Source organism: Salvelinus sp. IW2-2015, linkage group LG31 (genome assembly GCF_002910315.2).
Source record: "Salvelinus sp. IW2-2015 linkage group LG31, ASM291031v2, whole genome shotgun sequence".
Lineage (NCBI taxonomy): Eukaryota > Metazoa > Chordata > Actinopteri > Salmoniformes > Salmonidae > Salvelinus > Salvelinus sp. IW2-2015.
Genome location: NC_036870.1, coordinates 24,154,140 through 24,165,189, shown reverse-complemented (window position 1 = coordinate 24,165,189; position 11,050 = coordinate 24,154,140). Strand labels below are relative to the sequence as shown.

The 11,050-nt window shown below is 47.6% G+C and overlaps 1 protein-coding gene across 1 annotated transcript in view; it reads right to left on the bottom strand.

Annotated features, from left to right (window-relative positions):
• adgrb2 (adhesion G protein-coupled receptor B2) overlaps positions 1-11,050 on the bottom strand; it is a 290,937-nt gene that overhangs the window by 43,430 nt on the left and 236,457 nt on the right. Inside the window, 2 exon segments of the mRNA XM_070436396.1 lie at positions 9,456-9,558; positions 10,316-10,394. Of these exon segments, the coding sequence (XP_070292497.1) occupies positions 9,456-9,558; positions 10,316-10,394 (182 nt within the window).

Sequence of the window (11,050 nt, the reverse complement as noted above, 5' to 3'; positions counted from 1 at the left end):
TGCAGCATGGCCAGAGGAAGCGTGTATCTAGGCAGCCCGGCCAGAGGAAGCGTGTATCTAGGCAGCCCGGCCAGAGGAAGCGTGTATCCAGGCAGCCCGGCCAGATGAAGCGTGTATCAGGCAGCACGGCCAGAAAAGCGTGTATCTAGGCCAGCGCCCAGAGGAAGCGTGTATCCAGGCAGCACGGCCAGATAAAGGTGTATCTAGGCAGCCCGGCCAGAGGAAGCGTGTATCCAGGCAGCACGGCCAGAGGAAGCGTGTATCTAGGCAGCCCGGCCAGATAAAGCGTGTATCTAGGCAGCCCGGCCAGAGGAAGCGTGTATCTAGGCAGCCCGGGCAGAGGAAGCGTGTATCTAGGCAGCCCGCACCAGAGGAAGCGTGTATCTAGGCAGCGCGGCCAGAGGAAGCGTGTATCTAGCAGCCCGGCCAGAAAAGCGTGTATCTAGGCAGCCCGGCCAGGGAAGCGTGTATTAGGCAGCCCGCGCCAGAGGAAGCGTGTATCTAGGCAGCCCGACCAGAGGAAGCGTGTATCCAGGCAGCGCGGCCAGAGAAGCGTGTATCTAGGCAGCCCGCCAGATAAGCGTGTATCTAGGCAGCCCGGCCAGAGGAAGCGTGTATCAGGCAGCAGGCCAGAGGAAGCGTGTACTAGGCAGCCCGGCCAGAGGAAGCGTGTATCTAGGCAGCCCGACCAGATGAAGCGTGTATCTAGGCAGCGCGCCAGATAAAGCGTGTATAGGCAGCCCGACCAGAGGAAGCATGTATCTAGGCAGCCCGACCAATAAATGTATAGGCAGCGCGGCCAGATAAAGCGTGTATCTAGGCAGCCCAACCAGAGGAAGGCGTGTATCCAGGCAGCCCGGCAAGTGGAAGCGTGTATCCAGGCAGCCACGGCCAGAGGAAGCGTGTATCACCAGGCAGCACGGCCAGAGGAAGCGTGTATCCAGGCAGCACGGCCAGGAGAGAAGCGTGTATCCAGGCAGCCCGGCCAGAGGAAGCGTGTATCCAGGCAGCAGGCAGAGCGAAGCGTGTATCCAGGCAGCACGGCCAGAGGAAGCGTGTATCCAGGACAGCAACGGCCAGAGGAAGCGTATATCTCAGGCAGCCCGGCCAGAGAAGCGGTATCTAGGCAGCCGACCAGAGGAAGCGTGTATCCAGGCAGCCCGGCCAGAGGAAGGTGTATCCAGGCAGCACGGCCAGAAAAGCGTGTATCCAGGCAGCAGGCCAGAGGAAGCGTGTATCCAGGCAGCACGGCCAAGGAAGCGTGTATCTCAGGCAGACACGGCCAGAGGAAGCGTGTATCCAGGCAGCACGGCCAGAGGAAGCGTGTATCCAGGCAGCACGGCCAGAGGAAGCGTGTATCCAGGCAGCCCGGCCAGAGGAAGCGTGTATCCAGGCAGCATGGCCAGAGTAAGCGTGTATCCAGGCAGCACGGCCAGAGGAAGCGTGTATCCAGGCAGCCCGGCCAGAGAAGCGTGTATCCAGGGCAGCATGGCCAGAGGAAGCGTGTATCCAGGCAGCCCGGCCAGAGGAAGTGTGTATCCAGGCACACGGCCAGAGGAAGCGTGTATCCAGCAGCACGGCCAGAGGAAGCGTGTATCCAGGCAGCACGGCCAGAGGAGAAAGCGTGTATCCAGGCAGCACGGCCAGAGGAAGCGTGTATCCAGGCAGCACGCCAGAGGAAGCGTGTATCCAGGCAGCCCGGCCAGAGGAAGCGTGTACGGCGACCAGAGAAGCGTGTATCCAGGCAGCATGGCCAGAGAAGCGTGTATCCAGGCAGCACGGCCAGAGGAGCGTGTATCCAGGCAGCCGGCCAGAGGAAGCGTTGTATCCAGGCAGCATGGCCAGAGAAGCGTGTATCAGGCAGGCCCGGCCAGAGGAAGCGTGTATCCAGCAGCCGGCCAGAGGAAGCGTGGAAGACAACTCTTTGTTTCAGCTCACTCACATAACGGATGTCATCTACATCACAAGTCCCACAGCTCATTAGCCTCCGATGCCACGTGGCGTAGCAGCTTTTTCTAGCATTCAGCCATCAATCACAGTCAGACGGACTGACGAATGCGCGTCAACACTAAGCTCAACATTAGACTCGCGGACCAATCAGGTACTCACTGCAAGGCTATGAGACATCGTTATGAGGCTATGAGACATCATTATCAGGCTATGAGACATCATTATCAGGCTATGAGACATCGTTATGAGGCTATGACACATCATTATCAGGCTATGACACATCATTATCAGGCTATGTCACATCCGTATCAATCTATCAATGAAATTWATTTATGAAGCCCTTTTTACATCAGCCAATGTCACAACGTGCTATACAGAAACCCAGCCTAAAACCCCAAACAGCAAGCAATGCAGGTGTAGAAGCAGGGTGGCTAGGAACAACTCCCTAGAAAGGCAGGAACCTAGGAAGAAACCTAGAGAGGAACYACATCACTATCAGGCTGTGACACATCAGGCTGTGACACATCATTATCAGGCTGAAGCACATCATTATCAGGCTGATTCACATCATTATCAGGCTATGTCATATTAGGGCAATGACTGCCCCCCTACTACCTCTGAGCGTTAGTTCTATAATGGTTTATAGCACATTATAGCTGGTCTACATTGTAACTGGTGTATGTAGTTTTATAACTAGTCTATGTACAAGGTTCGGGAGTAACGGAATACGTCTATTGAATTGAAGAAGGTAAAGCTGCCTAACAACCATTGTTTTTGCTCCCGAGTGGCACAGCGGTCTAAGGCACTGCATCTCAGTGCAAGAGGCGTCACTGGAGTCCCTGGTTCGAATCCAGGCAGCATTACATTGGTAGTCCCATAGGGTGGCGCACAATTGGCCCAGAGTYGTCCAGGTTTGGCCGGTGTAGGCTGTCATTGTAAATAAGAATTTGTTCTTAACTGACTTGCCTAGTTAAATAAAGGTTTGAAAAAAAAATGTGGACAGCCAGTGAAAAATGTGCTCCTGCAACAGTTGCATAGTGCAGATCCCAGCCTACGGAATAAAAGTTTGAGGGAGTACCTCCGTTCTAAACTCCTCCGTGGTATTGTGCTCCATACTGTCAAAAACAAGTTTCATTTAAGAAGACCACGAGAGRGGATTTTATTGCTCAATCTACTTTGTTCTGATAAAACAAATATATATTCCAAAGGATTAATGGACACATGCTCAAACTCCCAAACCTTTGACAGACTTAAACAGCTTCGAGATATCAGTGTCACCAACAAAAACATCAACAACAGAGGCATATGGCAGACATTTTTCACATGCAAATAGCACTTTTCGGTAGTGCTCAAAGCATGCCATTCCATGAGAGCAGCATTTATTTTTCAACCGGAAGCAATGAGCCCAATCAGTCCTCCATGACAATAAAATCATAAACAACAGAGTAGGCTAATAAGTCCTTCGTTTTTGGGTTATGCTCAGGTAAAACAATTTAGCTAATCTATTTTTCCAAGACATGTTCTTGAAGATCAAGGGATATTAAGGGATATCCCCTGCTCGCCTAGCGTAGTAGTGACTACCGAACAGCGCCCTGACTCACCTATTGCTGCTCTTTTGACCCTATGATCACTCAGCTAACACAGCTGATGCCCCCTGGACTGTTTCAATAACACGGTACCTCATTTTGTTTACCTGTCGGCCCCAGCTTTGAACTTAGGTCCTGTATGTATCTAACTGAACCGCTCTGCCCATTCATCGCCATTTACCCGTTGTTGTCTTAGCTCTCCTKACCAACGCATGTGATTGCTTTATGCCTCTCTCTAATGTCAATATGCCTTGTGTCACGGCCGTTAAAAGAAGAAGACCAAGGTGCAGTGTGGTGAGTGTACATTTTCTCTTTATTTGGGAAAAAAGACGCCGAGCAAAACAACAAACACTACAAAAACAAACCGTGAAGMTAAAGGCTATGTGCCCTAAACAAAGTCAACTTCCCACMAAGWCAGGTGGAAAAAAGGGCTACCTAAGTATGGTTCTCAATCAGAGAYAACRATAGACAGCTGCCTCTGATTGAGAACCACACCYGGCCAAACACAAAGAAATAGACAACATAGAAATAAAGAAACTAGAATGCCCACCCTAGTCACACCCTGGCCTAACCAAAATAGAGAATAAAAACCTCTCTATGGCCAGGGCGTGACACCTTGTCTACTGCTGTCTTGGCTAGTTTTTACTGTTTTATTTCACTGTAGAGCCTTCAATCCCACTCAGAATGCCTTAGATAGCTMTTTTGTCTCACCCCACACACATGCAGAGACCTCACCTGGCTTAACTTGTCCCTACAGAGATGAAGTCACTCAACGCCTAGGTTAACCTCCACTGTACTCACATCCTATCATACCCTTGTCTGTACATTATGCCTTGTACGTATTCCACCACGCCTAGAAGTCTGCTCCTTTATTCTCTGTCCCCAACGCATTAGACGACCAGTTCTAATAACTTAAGCCGTATCCTTATCCTACTCCTCCTCTGTTCCTCTGGTGATGTAGAGGTTAACCCAGGCCCTGTAGCCCCTAGTTCCACTCCCACTCCCCAGGCGCTATTATTTGTTGACTTCTGTAACCGTAAAAGCATTGGTTTCATGCATGTTAACATCAGAAGCCTTTCCATCCCTAACTACAACATTTCCCGCCAAGATAGAACTGCCAAACGGGTGGAGTTGCAATCTACTGCAGAGAGTTCTGTCATACTATCCAGATCTGTGCCCAAACAGTTCGAGATTCTAATTTTAAAAATCMAACTTTCCAGAAATAAGCCTCTCACTGTTGTCGCTTGTTATAGACCCACCTCAGGCCCCAGCTGTGCCCTGGACACCATATGTGAATTAATTGCCCCCMATTTATCTTCAGAGTTTGTACTGTTAGGTGACCTAAACTAGGATGACCCTCAATCTCACACAAATTATCATGGAACCAACCAGGTACAACCCTAAATCCGTAAACAGGGGCACCCTCATAGATATCATCCTGACACACCTGCCTTCTAAATACACCTCTGCTGTCTTCAACCAGGATCTCAGAAATCACTGCCTCATTGCCTGCGTACGTAATGGGTCCGCGGTCAAATGACCACCCCTCATCACTGTCAAACGCTCCCTAAAACACTTCAGCGAGCAGGCCTTTCTAAACGACCTAGCCCAGGTATCCTGGAAGGATATTGACCTCATCCCGTCAGTTGAGGATGCCTGGTCATTCTTTAAATGTTACTTCCTCACCATATTAGACAAGCATGCTCCGTTCAAAAAATGCAGAACCAAGGACAGATATAGCCCTTGGTTCACTCCAGACCTGACTGCCCTTGACCAGCACAAAAACATCCTGTGGCGTACTGCATTAGCATCGAATAGCCCCTGCGATATGCAACTTTACAGAGAAGTTAGGAACCAATATACACAGGCAGTTAGGAAAGCAAAGGCTAGCTTTTTCAAACAGAAATTTGCATCCTGTAGCACAAACTCCAAAAAGTTCTGGGACACTGTAAAGTCCATGCAGAATAAGAGCACCTCCTCCCAGCTGCCCACTGCACTGAGACTAGGAAACACTATCACCACCGATAAATCTACGATAATCGAGAATTCAATAAAMAWWTTTCTATGGCTGGCCATGCTTTCCACCTGGCTACCCCTACCCCGGTCAACAGCTCTGCACCCCCCACAGCAACTTGCCCAAGCCTCCCCCATTTCTCCTTCACCCAAATCCAGATAGCTGATGTTCTGAAAGAGCTGCAAAATCTGGACCCCTACAAATCAGCTGGGCTAGACAATCTGAACCCTCTCTTTCTAAAATTACCYGCCGCAATTGTTGCAACCTCTATTACTAGCCTGTTCAACCTCTCTTTCGTATCGTCTGAGATCCCTAAAGATTGGAAAGCTGCCGCGGTCATCCAGTTGAGAACAAGTTCTCATTTACAACTGTGACCTGGCCAATATAGACCAAAGCAGTGCGACACAAACAACACAGAGTTACACATGGGACGTTGGCTGGTCCTCGCGACATATTCGTCGTCAGACCCACTGGCTCCAGGTCATCTATAAGTCTTTGCTAGGTAAAGCTCCGCCTTACCTCGGCTCACTGGTCACCATAGCAACACCCACCCGTAGCACGCGCTCCAGCAGGGGTATTTCACTGGTCATCCCCAAAGTCAACACCTCCTTTGGCCACCTTTCCTTCCAGTTCTCTGCTGTCAATGACTGAAACGAATTGCAAAAATCACTGAAGTTGGAGACTTATATCTCCCTCACTAACTTTAAGCGTCAGCTGTCAGAGCAGCTTACCGATCGCTGCAGCTGTTCACAGCCCATCTGTAAATAGCCCATCCAACCTACTACGTACCTCATCCCCATATTTGTTTTTGTTTGTCTGCTCTTTTGCACATCAGTATTTCTCATTGCACATCCTCATCTGCACATATATAACTCCAGTGTAAAATTCTAAAATGTAATGACTTTACCACTATTGGCCTATTTATTGTCTTACCTCCTTACTTCATTGGCACACACCGTGTACAGAGTTGTTCTATTGTGTTATTGACTGTATGTTTGTTTATCCCATGTGTAACTCTGTGTTGTTGTTTGTGTCACACTGCTTTGCTCTATCTTGGCCAGGTCGCAGTTGTAATTGAGAACTTGTTCTCAACTGGCCTACCTGGTTAAATATAGGTGAAAAAAAATGAAGTGAACTGGAATGACTGAAAATCTGAAAGACTTTGGTTTTTAATGTAAAGATATAGCCTAATCATATCATTATCTGTAAATGAAAGCAATTGGTTAGAAGAAGTCTACATAACCAACTCATAAAATAAAATGCAACATCCATTTATGACCAGCTATGTAAACTCTTACATTGATTAATCTTGCAATAGATCTTGTTTAACGGGTAATATTCATGTTTGTCTTCTTCTAATGCCTCTTGAGGGGAAAGTCATCTAAAAATAACAGAAAATAATCAGATTACGCTCCTGAGTTTTGGTAATTCAAAAGTTATGTTATTGAATGGCGCCGGAGGGGATGGCTGCCGTTTTACGGGCTCCTAACCAACTGTGCCATTTTGTTCGCATTGTTTGTAACTTATTTTGTACATAATGTTGATGCTACTGTCTCTTATGACCAAAAAGAGCTTCTGGATATCAGAACAGCGATTTCTAGAGACTGGAGAATAAACTGGATGAGCTCCGATCGAGACTATCCTACCAACGGGACATTAAAAACTTTAATATCTTATGTTTCACCGAGTCGTGGCTGAACAACAACACTAGCTAGCACAGACTGGAATATGTTCTGGGATTCATTCAATGGCATTGAGGAGTATACCATCTCAGTCACCAGCATCATCAATAAGTGCATTGACAACGTCGTCCCCACAGTGACCATACCTACATATCCCAACCAGAAGCCATGGATTACAGGCAACATCCACACCGAGCTAAAGGCTAGARCTGCCGCTTTCAAGGAGCGGGAMTGTAACCCGGAAAATGTATAAGAAATCCCGTAATGCCCTCAGCCAAACCACCAAACAGTCAAAGAGTCAATACAGGACTAAGATTGAATCCTACTACACTGGCTTTGACACTCGGACAACAAAGTGAAACCCAGACGTGAGCTGCCCAGTGACGTACGCCTACCAGAGGCTTAGTCCCCTCCTATACTCTCTGTTCACCCACGACTGTGTGGCCAAGCACGACTCCAACACCATCATTAAGTTTGCTGAYGACACAACAGTGGTATGCCTGATCACCGACAATGATGAGACAGCCTATAGGGAGGAGGTCCGAGACCTGGCAGTGTGGTGCCAGGACAACAACCTATCCATCAACATGAGCAAGACAAAGGAGATGATCGTGGACTACAGGAAAAGGAGGGCCGAACACGCCCCYATTCACATCAACGGGGCTGTAGTGGAGCGGTTCGAAGTTCCTTGTTGTCCACATCACCAACAAACTATCATGGTCCAAACACACCAAGACAGTCATGAAGAGGGCACGACAACACCTTTTCCCCCTCAGGAGACTGGAGATTTGGGATGGGTCCCCAGATCCTCAAAAAGTTATACAGGTGCACCATCGAGAGCATCCTGTTCAGTTGCATCACCACCTGGTATGGCAACTGCTCGGCATCCGACAGTAACACGGAACCCAAACCGGCTGAGCGCGTGCGCCATCGTGCATAAATTTATTTTGTCCCCCCACACCAAACGCAATCACGACACACAGGTTAAAATATCAAAACAAACTCTAAACCAATTATATTAATTTGGGGACAGGTCGAAAAGCATTAAACATGTATGGCAATTTAGCTAGCTAGCTTGCACAAGCTAGCTAATTTGTCCTATTTAGCTAGCTTGCTGTTGCTAGCTAATTTGTCCTGGGATATAAACATTGAGTTGTTATTTTACCTGAAATGCACAAGGTCCTCTACTCCGACAATTAATCCACATATAAAATGGTCAACCGAATCATTTCTAGTCATCTCTCCTCCTTCCAGGCTTTTTCATCTTTGAACTTATATAGTGATTGGCATCTAAACTTTCATAGTATTACCACGACGACCGGCAAAACAGTTTGTCTTTCAATCACCCACGTGGGTATAACCAATGAGGAGATGGGAGAGGCAGGACTTGCARCGCGATCTGCGTCAGAAATAGGAATGACTTCTATTTTAGCCCTTGGCAACGCAGACGCTCGTTGGCCCGCGTGAGCAGTGTGGGTGCAATAATTGAATAACATGGATTTGTAAATGTATTTTGCAACACTCGCACACGACGTGTCCGGTCTGGTCAGCATGTAAGGCGCTACAGAGGGTAGTGCGTACACCCCAGTACATTACTGGGACCATGCTTCCTGCCATCCAGGATCTACAGTATATACTCAGCGGTGTCAGAGGAAGGCCCTAAAAATTGTCAGACTCCAGTCACCCAAGTCATAGATAGTTCTCTCTGCTACCGCACGGCAAGCAGTACCGGAGCCAAAAGGCCCTTGACAGCTTCTACACCAAAGTCATAAGATTGCTGAAAAATGTATCAAATGGCCACCCAGACTATTTGCATTTGTTTGTACACTGCTGCTACCCACTGTTTATTATCTATGCATAGTCACTTTACCCCTACCTGCATGTACAAATTACTTCGACTAACCTGTACCCCCACACAATGAATCGGTACCGGTACCCCCTGTATATAGCCTCGTTATTGTTATTTTATTGTGTCACTTTTACTTTAGTTTATTTATTAACTCTATTATCTTAAAACTGCATTGTTGGTTTGGGGCTTGTAAGTAAGCATTTCACTGTAAGGTCTACACCTGTTGTATTCTGCGCATGTGACAAATAACATTTTATTTTATTTCATTGACTACAATTATGGACAGGTAATTACTAACGGATTACATTTAGAAAGTAACCTACCCAACCCTGTCTATGTAGGATTATAACCAGGCTATGTCATGTTATACTTACATTGAGCAGCGGGGACAGCTCCACCACTACCATGGGTTCACTGGGTTTGGGTTCTGGTCGGACCGTCACCGTCAGAATCTTCGAGTTGATCACAGCAGGAGCACTGAAAAAAAGAGAGAGAGCAAGAATGGAATGAGTCTGGTTAAAAATCACAAAAGAGCAAGTTTTCAGGGTTGAGTGGGGTGGAAAGGGTAAGGGGGATGTTGTGTGTGTGTGCATGTGTGTGTACGCGTGTCATCAAGCCTCAATAGTAGGAACATGGTACCCGCCTGACCCCCATGGCGCATTTGGGAGGCTTCTGTGGGCGCTCTCTTAAAGCTAATGAGTAACAGAGCCCTAAATAAACCCACAGTCCTTAACATATTAGCATTCAACAGACGACAGCCCCACAGCTAGTTACACGACACTACCATAGGCCTCTACACAGGACCTAGTCTGCATCCCAAATCGCACCCTATAGGGCCCTGGTCAAAAGTAGCGCTCTACATAGGGAAAAGGGTGCCATTTGGGATGTAGACCCTAGTCAGCCACACATCGACAAGAGCCCTGACCTGGATAATAGCACCAGGACCCTGGAGAAACAACATATGGAGAAAGAGAAGGAGAGGAGTGAGAGACCAATAACCAATAGAGAGGGAAGGTAGAAATGAAAGGGAGATGGTTCTCTTGTCATTGTTAATGGATATCATTACAGCTCTTTTGGACTGAAAGTGTATCATTCGGTAACTAATTTAGCACTAAAGTGCTAAATGAAACGATGAAACGCAGTAGGATGGTCAAAAGTAGTGCCCTATAAAGGGAAAAGGGTGCCATTTGTGATGCAGACCTGATGATGGAATTGAAAGAGGAAGAACACTCACTTGGGGGCAGGTAGGATGACTCCTAAGGTCCGATACAGGATGGCTCCGATGACAAAATATGAAGTCTCTGTTTCTGTTTCTGAAAAACACAAACACAATACACATGTAACACTATACACAGCAGAGAACCTGTTGAGGTCGAAGGTTAAAAGTTCACCAACCAGCTGAGAAGAGCTGAGATCCAATAGATAATGACATTTAGAGGTGCACAGAAGTGAAATGATAAAAAACTCTCTTGTACTGAACTCAAAACTACATCCAGACTTCCTCCTATCTCCTCATCCCCCCCATCTCTTCCCCTTTTCAACTCTCTCTTTGCTTCCTCTTTTCAGAACTTTTCTATCCATTTTTGTTTGTTCCCTCCCTCCCTCCATACCCTTTTCACCTCTTCGTCCCTTTCAATAGGCCAAAGAGTCTCTTGCTCCTCTGTGCTTCCTCTGATTTCCCCCTCTCTTTCTCTCCCTTAATCCCTCTCTCCCCAGAGCAGTGTCTCTGAGAGAACAGCTGGCTCCCATAGAGAGGCAGTGTCCCTCTGTAAATGTCACCCTGTCTGGAGGGAGGGATAGAGGGAGGAAGAGGGGAGGGATGAAGGAGGAAGGGAAGGAAGGGAGGAGGGAGGGATGGAGGAGGGAGGGAAGGAAGGAGAGAGGGAGATAGCTCAGTCAGAGATGAGTGTCTCCACCTCTTTCTCCCTCCCTGGCCCCTTCAGCTGAGAAGAAGAGCAGAGAGATAGAG